General features: G+C 42.6%; 1 protein-coding gene across 5 annotated transcripts in view; it reads right to left on the reverse strand.

Annotated features, from left to right (window-relative positions):
* Positions 1 to 20,282, reverse strand: part of LOC111156438 (coiled-coil domain containing 62) — a 42,307-nt gene that overhangs the window by 14,122 nt on the left and 7,903 nt on the right. The window contains exons 4-10 of one of the 5 annotated variants that reach the window (XM_022517343.1): positions 19,818 to 19,919; positions 17,564 to 17,735; positions 14,440 to 14,541; positions 8,602 to 8,687; positions 8,156 to 8,271; positions 5,632 to 6,354; positions 2,630 to 2,789 (exon numbers count right to left, since the gene is read on the reverse strand). In XM_022517343.1, coding sequence (XP_022373051.1) covers positions 2,630 to 2,789; positions 5,632 to 6,354; positions 8,156 to 8,271; positions 8,602 to 8,687; positions 14,440 to 14,541; positions 17,564 to 17,735; positions 19,818 to 19,919 — 1,461 coding nt within the window. Of the gene's footprint in view, positions 1 to 2,629; positions 2,790 to 5,631; positions 6,355 to 8,155; positions 8,272 to 8,601; positions 8,691 to 14,439; positions 14,542 to 17,563; positions 17,736 to 19,817; positions 19,920 to 20,282 lie in introns of all 5 variants that reach the window. The other 4 variants (XM_022517347.1, XM_022517345.1, XM_022517346.1 and 1 more) reach the window with 4 other exon arrangements.

The raw sequence follows: 20,282 nt of genomic DNA on the forward strand, positions 1-20,282 counted from the left end.
ATTTTCTAAAGCCATAATTAGCTTGCTAATTCGTGTTAGCCAAAATACTGGCAAAATGTAGCTTTGACACTAAAAGCTTGTAAGCTTTTTAAAATAAGTGGGTATGTGCCTTAGTTTGTTCTTGTTTAATTTTCAACTTTGGTATATGAAGTTTTAGCATGACAACCACACTCCAAGATACCTAGACTAATTTTTTCACTAAGGAAAGTTGATTCTGGGCGCCTGGGTGGCTCAGTCGGTTAAACATCTGCCTTCAGCTCGTGTCATGATTCTGGAGTCTGGGATCAAGCCCCGTGTCGGGCTCCCTGCTCAGCGGGGAATCTGCTTCCCCCTCACCCTCTGCTCCTTCTCTTTCTCACACTCTCTCTCTCAAATAAATAAATAAAATCTTAAAAAAAAAAACAAAAAAAAAACTTGAACGTTAACTCTAGGGGTTCCTGGGTAGCTCAGTCAGTTAAGCATCTGACCCTTGATCTTGGCTCAGGTTTTGATTTGGGAGTTGTGAGTTTAAGCCCCACATCAGGCTTCACGCTGGGTGTGGAGCCTACTTAAAAAAAAAAAAAAAAAAGTTAATTCTAATTTTCCAGGAACAAAGATGATCACTACTGACCTGGCTCTAGACGATACCTGTGGGCACACACGTGTATACACACACACCTAAACATATATGTATATATGGACAATGTAAGCATGCGATGTCAAATACTGCTTCAGAAAAATAGGTACAAACATTGAAAAAAGGGTCTCATGAGAACTAAAAAAGATAGTAGCAAATATCTGAAACCATACCCACAATGAAAGGGATTCTATTCACCAAAGCCTATGCTCCTTTGGAATTCTGGCCTCTGAGTCCCTCCTCTCATTCCCAGGCAACACTGATCTGTTTTCTGTCACCAGAGACTAGTTTGCATTTTCTGGAATTTTATATAAATGCATTCATCCTTTCGTCTGTCTGGCATCTTTCACTCAGCATAATTATCTTGAGGTTCACCCATGTTATGCACGCATAAGTAGTTTATTCTTTTTTGTTCCTGAGAAGTACTCCATCGCATGGATACACCACAGTTTGTCTCTTTAACTAATGATGTGTATTTGGGTTGTTTCTGTTTTTTTTTGTTTTTTAAGATTTTATTTATTTATTTGACAGAGAAAGATGGAGCACAAGCAGGGAAAGTGGGAGAGGGAGGAGCAGGCTTCCCGCTGAGCAGAGAGCACGATGTGGGGCTCAATCCCAGGACCCTGGGATCATGACCTGAGCTAAGGACAGAAGCTTTAACCCACTGAACCACTCAGGTGCCATTTTATTTTATTTTTAAAGATTTTACTTATTTGACAGAGAGAGCGAGAGTGCATAAGCAGGGGGGAAAGCAGAGGGAGAGGGAGAGGCAGGCTCCTCAGTGAACAGGGAGGCTGACAATTCGGGACTCGATCCCAGGACCCTGAGATCATGATGTGAGCCTGAGGCAGACGCTTAACCAACTGAGCCACCCAGGCGCCCTTATTTTATTTTGAATTTATTTGAGAGAGAGCACACACATGAGTGTTCAAGAGCAGGGGGAGGGGCAGAAGGAAAGAATCTCAAGCAGACTCCCCGCTGAGTGTGGGGCTCAGTCCCAGGACACCAAGATCATGATCTGAGCTGAAATCAAGAGCTGGAGGCTTAATCAAATGAGCCACCCAGGTGCCCCCATCTGTGTACATTTTAAACACAAAACAACATTATGTAGTGCTTAAATATGTTTTGACGTAGTAAAAGTATAAGAACAAGCATAAATGCAACTTTAGGATGATGATTAACTGGTGGGGAAAGGGGGCAGGGGACTCACACTTTATCTACATTTTATTTCTCAAACAAGAAAAATTAAGCAAATATGGCAAAATATAAACATGTTAAATCTGAATGTAGGTGCATATTGCTTGTTATAGCCTTCCTTTTTTGTTATGTTTAAAATATATGTGTGTGGGATGCCTGGGTGGCTCAGTGGGTTAAGCCTCTGCCTTTGGCTCAAGTGATGATCCCAGGGACCTGGAATTGAGCCCCACATTGGGCTCCCTGCTCAGTGGGAGCCTGCTTCCCCCCTGCCTGCCACTCCCCCTGTTTGTTCTCTTTCTCTCTCTGAAACAAATCTTAAAGATTTATCTATAAAATAAAGTACAATAAAATATATGTGTGTGTGTATATATGTATCTACCAATCACCTGGACGGCCTGAGGGACATTTTAACTAGACTTGTAATCTATAGGATAATATTTTAAGGGAACTCTGACTTTGGTTAAATGATATCATTAAAATTCCATAATTAAAAAACAACAACAACAAAACTGAAGAATGACCAAAATTAAGCACACTAAAAAGCAGTACCACAGAAGAATTAAAAGTCTGTTGAGGAGGAGTTTTGCTTGAATAAGCCGGGTAATTTTTTTTTTTAAGATTTTATTTATTTGACAGATAGAGACATCAGAAGTAGGCAGAGAGAGAAGGGGAAGCAGGCTCCCCGCCGAGCAGAGAGTCTGATGCAGGGCTTGATCCCAGGACGCTGAGATCATGACCTGAGCCGAAGGCAGAGGCTTAACCCACTGAGCCACCCAGGCGCCCCATAAGCTGGGTATTTCTAAGCAAAATACAAACCTTGTCACTGGACGATGGTGCCTCTTTGTTGTTGAATAACAGAATCTTAGGTGAGTTCTTTGCGTCTGAAGAGCGCTCTGTCTCTATCAATTTCTCATCCTCTCTAGGGGCAGATTTTGAAGAACCCGAACAGTGGGAATGCTGGATGGCAATTAGCTCACTATGAATAATAAAAACAAACAGAAGCAGACATCTTAATATCAGACATATATCACCAATACTCTTATACTTAAAAGTATCAAGAGGACCAAAAAAAAAAAAAAGTTTTTTTTTTTTTAATGAAGAAGCTCAAGTCTGAGTAGAACATTACAGGTTTGAATAGAACACTTAAGTAGAATGGTATACATTAATGCATACGCTGTGCAATAAGAATTAAATCAGAGTTCTTTTTTTAATTTTTAATTTTTTTTATTTTATTTATTTATTTTTAAAGATTTTATTTATTTATTTGACAGAGAGATGACAAGCAGGCAGAGAGAGAGGAGGAAGCAGGCAGAGAGAAAGGAGGAAGCAGGCTCCCCTAGAGAGCAGAGAGCCCGATGCGGGGCTCGATCCCAGGACTCCGAGATCACGACCCGAGCCGAAGGCAGCGGCTTAACCCACTGAGCCACCCAGGCGCCCCATTTAATTTTTAATTTTTTAATAATTTTTTAAAGATTTTTAAAATCTATTTGACATACAGAGAGAGATCACAAGTAGGTAGAGAGGCAGGCAGAGAGAGAGGGGGAAGCAGGCTCCCCATTGAGCAGAGAGCCCAATGCGGGGCTCGATCCCAGGACCCTGAGATCATGACCTGAGCCGAAGGCAGAGGCTTTAACCCACTGAGCCACCCAGGCGCCCCATAAATCAGAATTCTTAGTTGAAAGGTTAACAACAGAACAGAGAATTTCCCTCCCCCTTCCCAAAACAAGAAAACAAAAAAGAAGGTTCAAGGCACAGGAGGCATCTAAAAGGGAGGAAAAAAAATTAACACAGGTTAAACTTGTTTTGTTTTTTTTTTTTTTAAGATTTTATTTAGTTATTTGATGGACAGAGATCTCAAGTAGGGGGAGAGGCAGGCAGAAAGAGAGAGAAGAGGAAGCAGGCTCCCCGCCGAGCAGAAAGCCCCATACGGGGCTCGATCCCAGGACCCTGGGATCATGACCTGAGCCAAAGGCAGAGGCTTTAACCCACTGAGCCACTCAGGTGCCCCAACATAGGTTAAACTTGTAAAAATTGGGGGTTTTTGGTTTGTGAAGTTGATTTTTATTAATGCTTTGAAAAAGTCCTTTTGTCAAAGTAGAACAGCACTGTCAGCTACTAATTCTCCGATGGGTCCTCAGTAGTAGAGAACAGACACACGCAGCCAAGCTTCTAGGTGTGTTCTTCAAAGGTGGGCTCAGAGCGCAGTGACCTGTGAAAGCTGTTCTGGAACAGACCAGGAGCACTGGAGCCGCTTCCTCCCATGTTCCCTGCAACCGAAGGAGAACAGGCTGCCACCGCTTCTCCCTCTACAGCTAAACCCCTATCTGTCCAACAGAATGGTGGTCTGATAATAGAGCAGGTACACAGTAAGTTCTTATAATCTAAGGAAAACTAGGAAAACACAATTATCTTTTCTATTTAATCACGTATTTGTCATGTGAGGTCCTGGCATGTGCCTTTGCCGGTGGCACAGGTGGCTTGGACTATTTCAAGCCAGGGAGGTCCACAGGGTCTTGAAACAAAACTCCAAATTTAAATTTGAATTTGTTTCACATGTTAAATTTAATATATGTCCACTAGTCTTTTAAATCTACCATAAACTGTTCCCTTACTATATGTGTGCTCAGTAGTGAACAATGTGCAGGTGTGCCCTATTCCTATTCCAATTGTTTAAAGAAAATCTTTAAAAAACAAATATGAACAGATAACATTTAGTGGGACAGGGGCGCCTGGGTGGCTCAGTGGGTTAAAGCCTCTGCCCTTGGCTCAGGTCATGGTCCCAGGGTCCTAAGATCGAGCCCCGCATCAGGCTCTCTGCTCAGCAGGGAGCCTGCTTCCTCCTCTCTCTCTGCCTGCCTCTCTGCCTACTTGTGATCTCTGTCTGTCAAATAAAAACAAAAAAACAAAAAAACATTTAGTGGGACAACTTTTTTTTTTAACTTCACAACTGACAGAATAACTATCTGTATGATTTTTTAATGACTCAGGCTTCTCAAAGGGCCAAAGAAAAATCCAAACGATGAAAATATCAGGAAGAAATTTTCACCATCAAGTCCTAGGACAGTCGGTGTGAGGATTAAAATAGGTTCTCGATATAGCAACTTTGTCCTTTCTGTAATTGAAGATCGAAGAGCTAGGTTTTATTTAAAAATAGCAGACATTATTACGGCGCCCTCCACCACAAGATTCAGCAATTCTAACAGTAAGATGAGTTCGAATAACACAGCCTACGCTAATAGCTAATCCATTTTCTTCTCTTAAAAAAACTACTAACTTTTACCAACTTGTTACATACAAATATTCTTTTTCTTGCATGATTTTAAAAAATAATAAAATTTGGGAAACTTAAAGGGAACAGGAAGGCAAAAGCAGTCGGACATTTAAATGTGCAGTTGGGGGGGTGCTGGGGAGGCTGTGGGCAAAGTTCTTATCTGGGGTCTAGGGACTGTGATCTCTGCACAGAAAGCTTATCAATTCACACTGGATCCAGGGCTGAGGAATGCCCCAGAGCAGCATTCTACTCTGTAAAGTAACCCTGCTGTTAGTTTTTTTTTTTTTTTTTAAAACAACATATTTACCCAACTCATAACAACCGGCTTTGTTTTCAAACAAAACCTTTGCCTCAGAAGCTGTTCTAGGTACAAACTCTTCACAGTGGAAAACTCAACAGCCTGGGTGCTGATGAAGACAGTAACGGGTCCCTCCTACACGACTTGTGTCTGCAAACGCTGCTCTCCGTTGAGCAGTGAGCAGGCAGCACGACTGGAGCCCCTTCTACGGCCCAGCAGTGGCGGTGCCCAGTACAAAACGTCACTAACCTCGTGGCGGAGTTGTACTTGCTCCCACCGGCACTTTCCGAACAAGTACACACAGATTTGTGGCGAACGATCCTTTGCACTTTAGAAGGCTTGAAAATGCTCATCCACTCCATGTCAGACATGGGGCCTGGGGCTTCAACGATGAAGTTACTCGGGTGGCAGCACCTGGATTCATACATGTCACTCTCCCCCAGACAAGTCTCATTTTTATGGCAACAGGAGACTCCAGACCTTTCTATGTCATCTTGACTTTCAACATCCGGCTTTTCTGGTTGTCTGGAACCGGAGCAGCTGGCCAGGCCCAGGTACACGTTGACATCATGCCACTGTCTCTCATCAGATGACGTGGATGTGTCGGAGAGTTGTTTCTCTTCATTCTGAATCCCGATCCCATTACCTTTTGGTGACTTGGCGTGGATCTTGCACAATCTACTTTGGTTTTCCGGTTCGATCTGCATTTTTCCTCCCAGAGACCAAGACTTTTGCTTCTCCAGTAAGTCTTTTGTAAACAGAGATGAGATAGCAAATACACTTTTTTCCCCAAACGAAGGATTACCCTGTCGCTTCTTCTCTTTGCACACATCACAGGGGCTCCTGTCTGACCGATTTTGCGGGAACGTGGTCTCAAATTTTGCATCTTTAACCAATGACCTCTGATTTTTCTCCCTCTTGATGTCGACTTTCGGGCGGTGATTCTCAAGGTCTGACAAACACATGTCTCTGCTATGGTGGCGTTAACAAAAAACGGAAGTTGTAAGACACACTTGATACTGTCACTCCAGATACTTCACCCAAACCTCATTCACTGAGCTAAATCCTATTAAGACCCATTTGTCTGAAATGAAAACAGAAGGGAGAACGTGGATTCTTTCTGCAGAGCCTGATTTCAGCCCAGCTTCCAGAAGTCTCTCCGACCACAAGCCCACACGCTCACTTTGCCCTCCCTGTCCTCAACTCCCACCACGCTTACTGTCCACACCATGGTCCTTGTATTACTGTGTATATCATCTACTTAATCACACAGTGAACTTCCTATCATAACTACATCGTTCACTAACTTTCATGCATATGTCCTGCCTTTTGAACAGACTACTAGGTTTCTTAATATGTAGAGCCATTTTAATCCTCCTGGCACTTTAGGATAGCCTTTCACAAACATTAAGTGTTCTGTAAATACTTGTCGATTGATCTGTTCCCTTCATAATTCTATTAGTTTCACAGAAAAAGAGGTAAAGCCAGGACTGAAAGGGGACAGAGATTCAAGGGACAGAGACACAGTGGAAAGTGCCAATTATGTCTACCATACAGCACTCACGACCATCCCAGTTACCTGCTAGATATTTACATGGCGACATACTGAAAACTGGTTTAAAGTAAGAATGACAGGTGTGCATAAAACAAAAATTAAGAAAAAAAAATTAAGAATATATACAAACGTGATAAACCTTTTCATAAACTGTCTTCATGTCCCATGTCTTCTGTATTCAGGCATTCAAATCTGGAGAGTTCTGAGCCCTCGAAAACTCAACCCCCACCTCCTGAAAGGGCATAGGTCATTTTACACTCTTAAAGAACAACCTCGATTGCCTAGCCCAAGGGCCTCTCAGGGGCAACAAAGTATACAGTACGGTAGGGGCTTGTGCCTGTGAGGGCGCTCTGGGTCTGTGTGGTATGTTCCCGCAGCAGCAGCAGCCAAGACACAAAGCTAGAGTGTCAACACCCCCCACAGCCAAAGGCCTGGAAAGAAAAGGAAGCCTGGCACAGCGGTCACATTGCCTGCCTTCCAACAGCTCTTACAACTACCACGCTGCGGGCAGCCAGCCTTCGTGGTTACATGGTCACACCTAGTGGCCGGGAGCTTCCCTAATTCCTGCTCCCATTCAGGACTTCTTGTCATACTTCTGCTTGGAAAAGTAGACTAAATTTAACTGTGGAACAGTTAAACGCCTATTAAATTAAACCACACCTCATATATTTATATTTTAACTTTACAGAAACCAATTGAGTTCACACACCGCTTATTATAAGCAAGAAAAGGTGTCTCCTATTAATAAGGAAAACAGGAAAATCCAGCTAAAAGCAGAGATCGCCCTCGGCTAGCTGAACTCCTACAGTTATTTATACCATTTGTCGGTGCTCTCTCTTTTAGGCAAGGACCATGGCCTCTGTATCTTTATTTTCCCCACTCCCAGCTCAGTGAGTGCTCAACACTAAACTCGGAGTCCTCACGAAGGAGTAAGTGAGTCACCTCTGGTTTCTGCTTGAGCTTAAGCCTGTATACAACAGACATACAAATAAGGCTAATGCATTTCCTTTATCAAGAGGCTAAAATCAGGATCAGGCCTAAAATTCTAAGATCAGGTCTCATTACAACCCGGAATCATAATGACAATTACTAGCTCATATGTGTGGATTTCCTACCATATAAGGAATGATAGTAGATACCTGCCCATAGTAAGTACTTAATAGATTGAATGATAAAATAAAATACAAGATCATACTAACAGCATCTCGCTAAGATTACCTGGACTCCAGAACCTTTGATTCCTCCATCTTTGAGTCATATATCTGTATTAATTCCTGAGAATTTTCCACATTAAAATTAAGAAACTGCAGATCACTCTGTTGTTTTACATAAATCTGCCGTAGATATTGATAAATCAGTAAGATGTGACAACAAAACTATATTGAGCCAACATTCAAATGCTAAAACAGATCAGTGATAGAGAAATATGCTAAATATGTTTGCTTTTATTTTTCCTATGTTAGCATTCAGATTTGTTAGTGTCACTAGTTTCCAAACCTTTCATTTCCGAAAGCAAGACGCTATTAGCTATGCTAAATATGACACACCTTTAATGTAGTTAGGGTCCCAAAAGCACGACAAACAAAAACTGACACGTACTTTTCCTTATTTGTTTGTTTATAAAAGCTTCCCAAATAGTAAGAACAGTGTAATTGGGGACGTACCTGTCTCAGATTATGGAGTTCTGCGTTTGTGCGCTCTTGCTTTGACTTTGCAATATCAAGTAACTCATCTTTCCTTTTTTCTCTCTCTGCTATTTAAGAACAAATATTATTAAAATATTTTTCATCAGCCATATCAACACAAACCTCTTCATTTCCAAAAATTTAATGTTCCAGTAACTTGTTTTCCCCTTGTTCCTCAAGTTAAAATTTGCAAAATGCGTGGCTGGGAAGAGCTTTAATCTGTGATTCTGGCTAGATATTTCACCAAATTTGAAAATTTTCACAATATAATTAATGCTGAGTCACAAAAGGATTCAGAATTGTATCAAATGTATGTTTTGTATACATAAACACAAGAAAAGTCTGAGAGCAAATACACCTAAGTATTTAAAGAAGCTTTTTTTTGGATGGGAGGATTAATGACAATTATTTTCCTCTCTTTTTTTAAGGGGGGCATGATAAAATACATATTATTTTGGGGCGCCTGGGTGGCTCAGTGGGTTAAAGCCTCTGCCTTCGGCTCAGGTCATGGTCCCAGGGTCCTGGGATCGAGCCCCGCATCGGGCTCTCTGCTCAGCAGGGAGTCTGCTTCCACCTCTCTCTCTCTCTCTCTCTGCCTGCCTCTCTGCCTACTTGTGATCTCTGCCTGTCAAATAAATAAATAAAATCTTTAAAAGAAATAATAAAATAAAATACATATTATTTTAATTTTTTTCACATTACATGAGTAACTTATGAATGCATTTTGATTGTAAAACCCAAACAACATACTACCTCTAACAACAGAAAAAAATGAACATTACAAGGGACAAAAAACCAAAATCATGATTTCTACCAGTATGCAAGCCAGTTGATATAATCTCATAATCAGGCCCTTCCTATATATGTCACTGACCAAAGACCAAAGACAATTGTATCTATAAAGTGCCCGCACAGCAGATAAATTTGCCCAGCACTCCTTTAAAGACTTCCTATTTCTTGAAAACGCTTCACCGGATAGGTAAGATTCTGAGTTCTCTTGAATACACAGTTATACACTCAATTTTTCTCAGTGCAAAGAGAATTTAAAAAAAAAAATCCTCATTATTGGGGCGCTTGAGTGGCTCAGTTGTTAAGCAGAGGCTCAGGTCATGATCCCAGGGATCCAGCCACGCATCGGGCTCCCTGCTTGGTGGGAAGCTTGCTTTTCCCTCTCCCTCTGCCCCTGCTTGTGTTCCCTCTCTTGCTGTGTCTCTCTCGGTCATTTTTTTTTTTTTTTTTTTTTTTTTTAATCTTCATTCTTTTACCAAGACCATCAACACTTTGCTGAAACACGGACACTCCACTAACTACAGCTAGGGCACGAGAAAGCTATATTCTAAAAACGATTTCAGAACTTGGTAAATGAGGGATGCCTGGGTGCCTCAGTCAGTTAAGCGTCTGCCTTTGGCTTAGGTCCTGATCCTGGGGTCCTGGGATCAAGCTTTTTCTCCCTCTCCCTCTGCTGTCCCCCTGCCTGTGCTCTCTTGCTATCTCTTTATCAAATATTTTAAATAAATAAAATCTTAAAAAATAACCCTCTACATGAATAAATTTTAAGTAAATCTGATTCAATTATAAATAAAAATTTAGGGGCGCCTGGGTGGCTCATTGGTTAAGCCGCTGCCTTCAGCTCAGGTCATGATCTCAGGGTCCTGGGATCGAGCCCCGCCTTGGGCTCTCTGCTCGGCAAGGAGCCTGCTTCCTCCTCTCTCTCTGCCTGCCTCTCTGCCTGCTTGTGATCTCTGTCTGTCAAATAAATAAATTAAAAAAAAAATTATTAAAAAAATAAATAAATAAAAATTTATAACTTATATCTATGGTTCTTTCATAAAACTCTTTACATGTCCTTTTTCTCATGGATGAAAAAGCATAAACATTTTTATTATCACTTCACATCTGGACATCGCATAAAACCTTTAAGGACAAAGGCAAGCACTTTGCAACTCCACTAGACTGCTATTCTGTTGGCCTGGTCAGGGGACCAGGCAGAGGAAACTGATGGGGTCTGTGCACAGCACCTCCTCTCCCCAGCATGGTTCATGCTCAGCCCTTCCGATGGGGGTCTGTAGTATCACCCCACTTTCAAAGGTAATCCTCGTGCACAAAATCGAAAATGTGAAGAGAAGCCCGGTGAAAGCCCTGTGGCCAGGTTTAAACTACTCCATCTTTTCTATTCAATTCTGAAATTATTTCTTGGCATTACGTGAGTCAATGCCATAATGAAAGCACATAAATGTAACGGATTTGCATTAGTTATGCAGAGCTGCATTTAGTTTACGAATTCAATCATAAGCACAAAGAAAAAAATTTAAAAAAGGAATCACAGCTACTTTAATAGTAGAAGCAATGCCCACAAGGCATCTGTGACTCTCTCCTGGTCTCGGTTCTACCTCCCTCTCGTACTAACAGCACTGTGACACGCTGGGTGTAATTCCTACTGTTTAGAGATACTTGTTTTGAATATAGTATGGCCCCTAAACAAAAGCCAACTACTTTATTTGGAGCTCAAGAATAATTTTATTTATTTATTAAAGATTTTATTTTTAAGTAATCTCTACACCCAATGTGGGGTTCATGACTCTGAGATCAAGGGTTGTATGCTCCAACCACCAAGCCAGTCAGGCACCCCTCAAGGGTAATTTTATTTATTTATTTAAAGATTTCATTTATCCATTTATCAGAGAGAGAGAGAAAGCACAAGCAGGGGTAGTAGCAGGCAAAGGGAGAAGCAGGCTCCCCGCTGAACAGGAAGCCCGACGTGGGACTCGATCCATGGACCCTGGGACCATGATCTGAGCCAAAGGCAGACGCTTAACCATCTGAGCCACCCAGGCGCAGCTCAATTTTAAACATATCTGAGTTTTGCCTTAATCTGACTTTAGAATAATCTATCACTGCATAAGAGGCAACTCCACTATAAATATAAATGTTTTCCTAGATGAGATACTTTTCTGCATGTCTGGGTTTAGCTGAGAGATCCAAGTGGAGTGGGGCCGCCTATTTTCACAAAGCGGTCACAGAAAACAAAGAGGTATTGTACACCCGGGATGGATGTCTGAGCAAGCAGCCTGAATAAGACAGCGCAGGGGAAAGGGGCCTGTAAGTCTGCAGCTGCCACATTCCGGCCAAGGCTCTACTTTTACTGCCTGGGAGAATGGAGGCAATCACTCGATCCCATGGGGCCTCACTTACAGGACTGTCAGGGCCCCAGAAATGTGAACTGGTTTTCTCGCTTTATTTGCAAACTTCTTATAAGCAGTTATGTACAAACAGATGAAACATGTCTCTAAGCTTATTTACATGAAGAGCTTCATCTTCAATGAGAGGGGGAAAAAGTTTTGAACGTAACAGAAAAGTGTATTTTTAAGACATCTTCCAGCTTCAAATAAAATACGCACTATTTTAGCCGGAGCACCTGACAGCATATTATCATGTTAAGCCTTCTAAAATTATTTTTAGGCTTGGGATGCCTGGGTGGCTCAGTCAGTTAAGCATCTGCTTTGGGTTCAGGCCGATCTGATCCCAGGGTCCCAGGACAGGGTCCCACATCAGGCTCCTTGCTCAGCAGGGAGTCTGCTTCTCCCTCTGCCTGCCGCTGTTCTTGCTTGTGCTCTTTCTCTCTCTCATACACAAATAAATAAGTAAAATCTTAAAAAAAATAAAATTATTTTTAGGTTTAATTCACTTTTATAATTTAAACATACAAAAATTGTTTTGAGACAGTGGCATGAATAGAAAAAGTATTTAAGAAATCAGCTTGGGGGGGCGCCTGGGTGGCTCAGTGGGTTAAGTGTTCAAATATTGGTTTCTTGAAGATTCTCTCCCTCTGCCCCTCCCCTGATTGATGTGCTTGCTTGCTCTAATAAATAATAATAAATCTTTAAACAAAAAAGAAGTCAGGGGCGCCTGGGTGGCTCAGTGGGTTAAAGCCTCTGCTTTCGGCTCGGGTCGTGGTCTCAAGGGTCCTGGGATTGAGCCCCGCATCGGGCTCTCTGCTTGGCGGGGAGCCTGCTTCCCCCTCTCTCTTTGCCTGCCTCTCAGCCTACTTGTGATCTCTCTCTCTGTGTCAAATAAATAAAATCTTAAAAAAAAGGAATCAGCTTAGGAAATGATAAAAATCATTATTTCACAAAATGGATTTTTTTTAAAAGATTTTCTTTGAGGGGTACCTGGGTGACTCAGTTCTTAAGTGTCTGCCTTCAGCTCAGGTCATGATCCCTGGATCCTGGGACAGAGCCCCGCATCGGGCGCCCTGCTCAACGGGAAGCCTGCTTCTCCCTCTCCCACTCCCCCTGCTTGTGTTCCCTCTCTTGCTGTGTGTCTCTCTCTGTCAAATAAATAAATGAAACCTTTTTTTAAAAAAAAAGTTTTGTTTTTTTGACAGGGAGAGGGAGAAGCAGCCTCCCTGCTGAGCAGGGAGCCTGATGAGAAGTTCAATCCCAGAACCCTGGCAGACACTTAACCGACTGAGCCACTCAGGTGCTCCACAAAATGGATTTTCTGTGAGCCTACGAGTTTCTTAGCAACTAACAGAGTCCCTAGCACACAAAAGTTGATCCAAAGATTTTTTGTAAATCAACAAATCAAAATATACATATATATCTTTATATATATTTAAATATGTGTTTTTAGTAATAGAGTAACTTTGAGAGAGCATTCTAGAAATAACAGAAATAGTGACCCCTAATGGTAGAAAACTGCATTTTCCCTCATCCTTATCATATGACATGAAAATTAAGAATTCTATTTTATGTGAAAAAATGTTAATAATGCATTTTGCCCTTTAGCTTATAGAAATGCACTCTCCTCCTAGAAGGAAGGACACTGAGGGTATATATAACTAGACCCCAAAAATATCAATTTAATTAATTCTGTTTGGAACTTCACCTCCAAATCTACGATTTTCCTCATGCTAAATACAAAGCCTAATAAAATTTGGCTAGCGGGGACAGAGATAAGATCTATAAATCAGTGATTCTCAACTGGGAGCAGACAGGGAGAGGTCTGAACTAGCAGAAACTAGTGGGGTGTGTAAGGGACAGTATGGGAAAAATGTGGATGGGGAGAAAGAATGCAATTTTTATGTTTATCTGGAAGGGGCCCAAGGCAAACTATTGATAAATTTGCTATTTTTTTTTTTTAGAGATTTTATTTATTTATTTGACAGAGATCACAAGTAGGCGGAGAGGCAGGCAGAGAGAGAGGAGGAAGCAGGCTCCCCGCTGAGCAGAGAGCCCGATGTGGGGCTCAATCCCAGGACCCTGGGATCATGACCTGAGCCGAAGGCAGAGGCTTTAACCCACTGAGCCACCCAGGCGCCCCAAAATTTGCTATTTTTAATCATGAAAAAATTCATCCTTAACATTACTACTTCAGGTTCATGCTGATATAACAAAACACATCTGCATTTCTCCAACTGTAATCACAGGTGATCTCTTTGCAAAACTGAAAATTATTGAATTCCCAATTTTTACCTAGTATTTGCAAAAGTACAAACATCCTTCCTTCTTCAAATCATAAGATCCTTTCTTAATGGATTTTTAAGCACACATACTGTTTTCAGTGAGAAGTGTAGTCACGCACTCACGCTAGAAGAGAGGGAAGGTAGCTCCTTGTTTTATATAAGAGGATACAGGGTTAACTGGGAGGCATGATAACAACTTTAATATTCCCTGCCTGGTCCCGCCTGGTCCCTCCAAGTATATTTAAAAAGTTACTATTTTGAGAGAAGTGTAATTCCTTTATAGTTGTGCCACAGGACGTTTAGGCTACAATCATAGAACTATTCAGTCACTTAAATAAATGATCTAGTTTTACCAGTAAAAACCAATTCATCATGCAGGCAACTTTTCTCTTGCTTGAGGCGAATGATCTCTTCCCGTTGTTCATTATTTTCTGTTGTCTTTTCATTTAGATCCTCTTCACAAATAGAAGAAAACAAAAGTCCTTTAATAAATACTACTTGCTAGAAGAATATAAACTGTGAGGACCTCTCATGCCCTTGGCACCCCAATGTGAAGTCCCTTTGGAGCTGTAGCCGACATATGTCTCGTATCCAAACCTCGCAGCATCCCTGGCAATGACCTTGTCAGGCTTCCCTATCCCTGACTGGTCTCTCTGCTCAAACCATGCCTCTCCTGTTACCGCCTATTGCCCACAGAGCAATCATGGCTTTTTTTTTTTTTTTTTTTTTTTTTAAGTAAACTCAACCCCCAATGTGGAGCTCAAACTCACAACCCCAAGATCAAGAGTCACGTGTTCTTCCAACTCAGCCAGCCAGGCACCCCAGGGCAATCTTTCAAAAGTAAAAAATCTGTGGGATGTTTGGGAGGCTCAGTCTTAAGTCAAGCAGCTACTTTCAGCTCAGGTCATGATCCCAGGGTACTGGGATCAAACCCTGCATCGGGCTCCTTGCTCAGCAGGGAGCCTGCTTCTCCTGCCTGCTGCTCCCCCTGCTTATCCTGACAAATAAATTAAAAAATCTTAAAAAAAAAAAAATGCAAAAGATCTCCTCATGTCACTTCTCTCCTAAAAGCCCTTCTAACACTCTTAGGATGAAATCCAAATTACCCCTAAGCCCCCAATGGCCTGGTTTGGCCTGTCACTCTCCCCCTTCTTTTGTTTTGTTCCTTGAACATGGCCCAACCTCAAAACCCACCCAGGGCCTTTGCATTTGCTGTTCCTTCTGCCTGGAAGGCTCTGGGCGCAGATATTCACATGGCTAGTTCCTCCCGCCCTCCAAGCTTCTGCTCAAACGTTCTCCTCAAAGTCACCTTCCAGTCCACCCAAACTGAGTTGATTGCCCTCTCTCTAGTTCACTGTCCATTACCTTGTTGTCCTTTAAAGAGATGACAGAGTCTGTCCCTGCTGTCAAGAGATGTATAGTGTGATTATGGTTTTAGATGAAGCTACAAACATAGACAAAACGTATAATTTGCCACAAGTCAGGGCATCATAAGATTTTAGAAGGCTGAGTCTTCTAAATTGACCATAATAAACTTTGGCAATTTCAATAGCAACTTGCTGGCTCAGGGTGTAGGAGTGCTGAAAATCCCAACTGCATCCTGGTCATGTCTGTGCAACGACCTCCCTCATGCCTACGTGGCCTGAACAGAATTGGTGAAGGCTTATTCTGATCTTCCCCGCAGTGCACAGATGGCACCACTTTAGATAACCACCCTCTGACCTCACCACAAAGCCCCCCCCCCGTTCTATAAAAGCTGTGGATTAAGGTCTGGACTTGGCGGAGAGTAGCACCAGGATCATGGTCTGTCCGGTCCCCCCATCAGTAAGTTACCCTGAATAAAACTCCATGTAAACAGCACGGAGTGGCCTCCTTTGCTTTTCAGTCTCAAAGTGCCTTCTCGGTCTGCAGGGTCCTTAACTGTTCCCCACCCCAACCTTCTAACAATGAGGCGCCCCACTGTGGTCAGAGGTGAGAGCAACTTCCACCAAAGCATGACTTTGTCGTTCTAAGGTTGCTTGTCGCACAGTAGGAATCTGTCTCTGCGTCTCACACGATGACCACTGACTCTGCCCCGGGTGGGGAAAGGCCAGAGAAAAGTCGACCTACCTCCATGCCCTCTGCAGGCAAGCATAAGCTCTTACTGCACCACCTATAACCACGTTCACATCAACAGGACTAACCTATGTGGTAAACCCAGCCTCCCCTTCTTTATAAAATTTCAAGTAACATTACATAGAAGGAAATGAATCATGGAGTTACTCTGAGAACAAAAATAGAAAAGGAAAATGCAAAAGGAATTTTCAAAAATAGAACATGTGCCAAAAACCACCCTGGCAGGCTGTGTTAGTGGCGGTCCCTCATCCGTCCCTGCATTCCTCCCAGAGGGACAGATACTTCTCCACTGCCTGACTTGGGGTTTAGCCACATGATGCTTTAGCCAACAGAGGGAGGGTATGTTGGGTCCTTGCATGTTTCTGCTTCTCTTTTTTCTTTAATCTATCTATCCATCCATCCATCCATCTAATTTTAAGTAAGCCCCACATTCAAGGTTGGGCTCCAACTCAACGACCCTGAGATCCAGAGTTGCCCTGCTCTCCCACCTGAGCCAGCAGGTGCCCCTGCTTCTTCTTGTAAGTTTCTGCCTTTTGGGGGGCGCCTGGGTGGCTCAGGCAGTAAAGTGTCTGCCTTCAGCTCAGGTCATGATCCCAGGGTCTGGGATCAAGCCGGGCGTTGGGCTCCCTGCTCAGTGAAGAGTCGGCTTCTCCCTCTCCCTGCAGGTCCCCCTGCTGGGCTCAATCTCTCTCTCAAATGAATAAAATCTTTTTTAAAAAGATTAAAAAAGAGGGCGCCTGGGTGGCTCAGTGGGTTAAGCCTCTGCCTTCGGCTCTGGTCGTGATCCCAGGGTCCTTGGATGGAGCCCTGCACCTGGCTCTCTGCTCAGCGAAGCCTGCTTCCCTTCTTCTCTCTCTGCCTGCCTCTCTGCCTCCTTGTGATCTCTGTCTGTGAGGCAAATAAATAAAATCTTAAAAAAAAAATTTCTGCCTTCACCACAGGGGAAAAGTTGCCCAGACCAGCCAAATGGCGAGAAGTGAGACTCGGGATGTGGAATTGCCCCAGAGCAGCAGCTCGGCGGAGCCCAAGCGGGATAAGCCAATCCCCCCTGGGCTGATACCTACGCTTATCAGATGCTTCTGGCTGACATGGCACCAAGATGTTGTTGCTGATTGTTATGAAGCATAAATTAACAACAGCTAACTGGTACAGCAAAGGTAGCTTATTTTAAAAATATAACTCATTGTACACTTGCCCCAAGTCTGTTATTTACCTCTTATAACATGAAAACTGCAGCATAATTCTGTACAAATGAAATGAACATTTCACGGTAGGATCTAAGGCCGGCAACAGACCTCTCAATCACAAGATGAAGAAATAGGTGCCCAAGATGAAATGCTTGCATTGATATCTCTTCCTTACCTTTCAGTTTATTGACTTCAACTTTAAGTGTCTTCAATTTCTGCTTGTAATCTTGCTTTTCTTTCACGATACACGTCTCCACCATCTTCGCGTCACGCAAGGCATGCTCTAACAGTTTAAATTTTCCCGAGCAGTCTGCAATGTGGTTGACGGCCTCGATAATATCTTTGTCCTAAGAACCAAATTTGAAGACTGTTCTGTAAGGTTTTTAAGTTTCAACTAATCAGTATAAGAAGATCTCACTTGTTAAGTCCCCACCATGTGCCAGGTTTTGTCCTAGATACCTTATTGTCGGTAACTAACGGGACCTCATGGGAACTCTCTGAGATGGTATTACCATTACCCCCACGTGATGGACGAGTCAAGAGTGAAAGGTCCACGGTTCCGCAAGTAGGTAGGGACGGAGCTCCGATTCGCTCCGATTCGCCCCGAGCGAGCTGGTCCCTCTCACCATGCGTAAACCACCACAGCTTACTGTTTCAGAAAGTTTACAACCACAGTGTGATTGCTTAAGAGACTGTAATTGCAGTACGAGAGCTGGTGGCCCTTGGAGGGGGGCCTACTCTCTGCACTACAGGTAAACCCACGGGCCTCTTTTCTACCCCTTTATTCCAGCTTGTTAAAATGGCAGACTCGAAGAGCAGATTCCCAAACTACCCAAATCAGAACCTCTTATTGTTGAGGTGATTGTTTTAATTACAAAAAAGGTATCTGCTTGTGGAAAATTCAAACAACACCTAGAAGTATAAACATACTAAATAAAGGTTCCCTCCCTCCCCCACTCACATAGAATGACTACTATTACAATAACTGTAATACAGAACCGTTCTCAGAAGCAGGTGTCACCCCTGCTTAAGGAAAGCCATTTCTCCTACAGCACCATATACACATTCCTAGAGATGCTCACGGTCTGCGCATCCCACACCATTTCAATTTACAGTAAAAACAGGGTTGGGAGACCAATGGAACTTCGTGATTAGACTGGTAGCAAAAAACAACAGGTCCATTAAGTATGCAAACCTGATGAGTCTTTTCCAGCATTTTCATTAGCACTCACAGCCTCACCAGGAGTTTGCCACAATGGAAACCAGGGTAGTTGTCAAAGCCACTAAATCGGTCACTATTTGACTAAAGACAATTCTGCAGATTTTAATATTTTCTCTTCAATTTTAAGAAAGCTTGCCCATGACCACTTTAAAACATTAAAATGCAGGGGGAAAATCACATAGGAACTGGCATGAAGGTCCCATTATGCCTAAACCATTCCCTAGTCACCAGCTGCCAAATACATGTTACAGCAGAAGAGACTGTCAGCCAGTCACTCGTCATGGCATGTTAGTGGCTCTATCAACTGCCAGATTGCTAAAAGTTCCTCTCTCCATTACAAAACAAAGAAACACTAACAAACAGTCTGTCAATGACTTTATGAGAACTAACACTGGATACCTTGGAAGAAAACAAGTTAATTAGGACATGCTAAACCATGGAGTAAGCCTTGGAGGTGAGACCAAAAGTGGAGTCCTGTCTCCTCCTTCGGTGTCTTGGGGACATCATTTTATGATGGGGACAACTTGTTTCCCTCATTTCTAAAATGTGTCTTACTTTAAAGATTCATTTACTTGAGAAAAAAAGTGCATGTGTGTGCATGTGGGGGGAGGGGCAGAGGGAGAGACCCTTCGAGCAGTCTCCCCACTGAGCCTGGAGCCCAACGTGGGGCTCGATCCCACAACCCATCCCACAACCCATGACCTGAGCCAAAATCAAGTGTCAGACGCTCATCTGACTGAGCCACCCAGACGCCCCTCATTTTTTTTTTTTAAGTTTTTAAGTAATCTCCACATTCAGTGTAGGGCTCAAACCCACAACCCTAAGATCAAGAGTCACATGCTCTACTACTCTAGCCAGTTACCCCTAAAATGAGAATTTTATTTTGCTTTATTTTTAAAGATTCTGTTTGAGAGTGAGTGAAAGTGAGAGAGATCACAGAGGGAGAAGTGGACTTGCCGCTGAGCAGGGAGCCCGATGTGGGACCCAATCCCAAGACCCTGGGATCATGAGCTGAGCCGAAGGCAGACGCCCAACTGACGGAGCCACCCAGGCGCCCCCCAACTAAAATAAGAATTTTAAAAGAGATAGTAACGTTGGTAGCTCTTCCATCTGATTTGCAAAGGGACTTGAGGAAGATAATGTATGTGACTACACTTATAAAGTACAAAGTGCCCTGGCAAATGAAGGTATCAGTATTTTGAATTACCTTTAGCTTTATCATTGTAGTGAGAGCCTGTTCTCGAGCTTGTAATTGTCCTACCTGGGCAGAAAGTTCCACTAATGTGTTGCTGAGATTTTCGTTTCTAGCCTACAAGGGAACAACACATAAAATACTAATTGAGTCATTTAAAAGTTTTCATTACCATCATTAGCCACAGTCTGTGCTCATTCTGTTTTAACATTCATTTAGTAACAAAGTGGGCCAAGTAAGCAGTCATCAAAAAGAAATACAAATATCTCTCTCCATTACCTCTAGCATCCTCTCCATGCTTATGTTTGCCCTACTGAATCATATTGGTTATGCTTACAAATGTCTATTTCCCAATCTCTTTTATGTTTAATTCTAGGCTGGCAAAAAAGAAATGAACAAAAATTGGATTAGTAAGAAATTTACTGAAATAAAGTAGCATTAGTGAACATCTATGTGCACGTGTGTGTGTGTGTGTGTGTG

This window comes from Enhydra lutris, unplaced genomic scaffold (assembly GCF_002288905.1).
Source record: "Enhydra lutris kenyoni isolate GAN:26980312 unplaced genomic scaffold, ASM228890v2 scaffoldscaffold46, whole genome shotgun sequence".
NCBI lineage: Eukaryota > Metazoa > Chordata > Mammalia > Carnivora > Mustelidae > Enhydra > Enhydra lutris.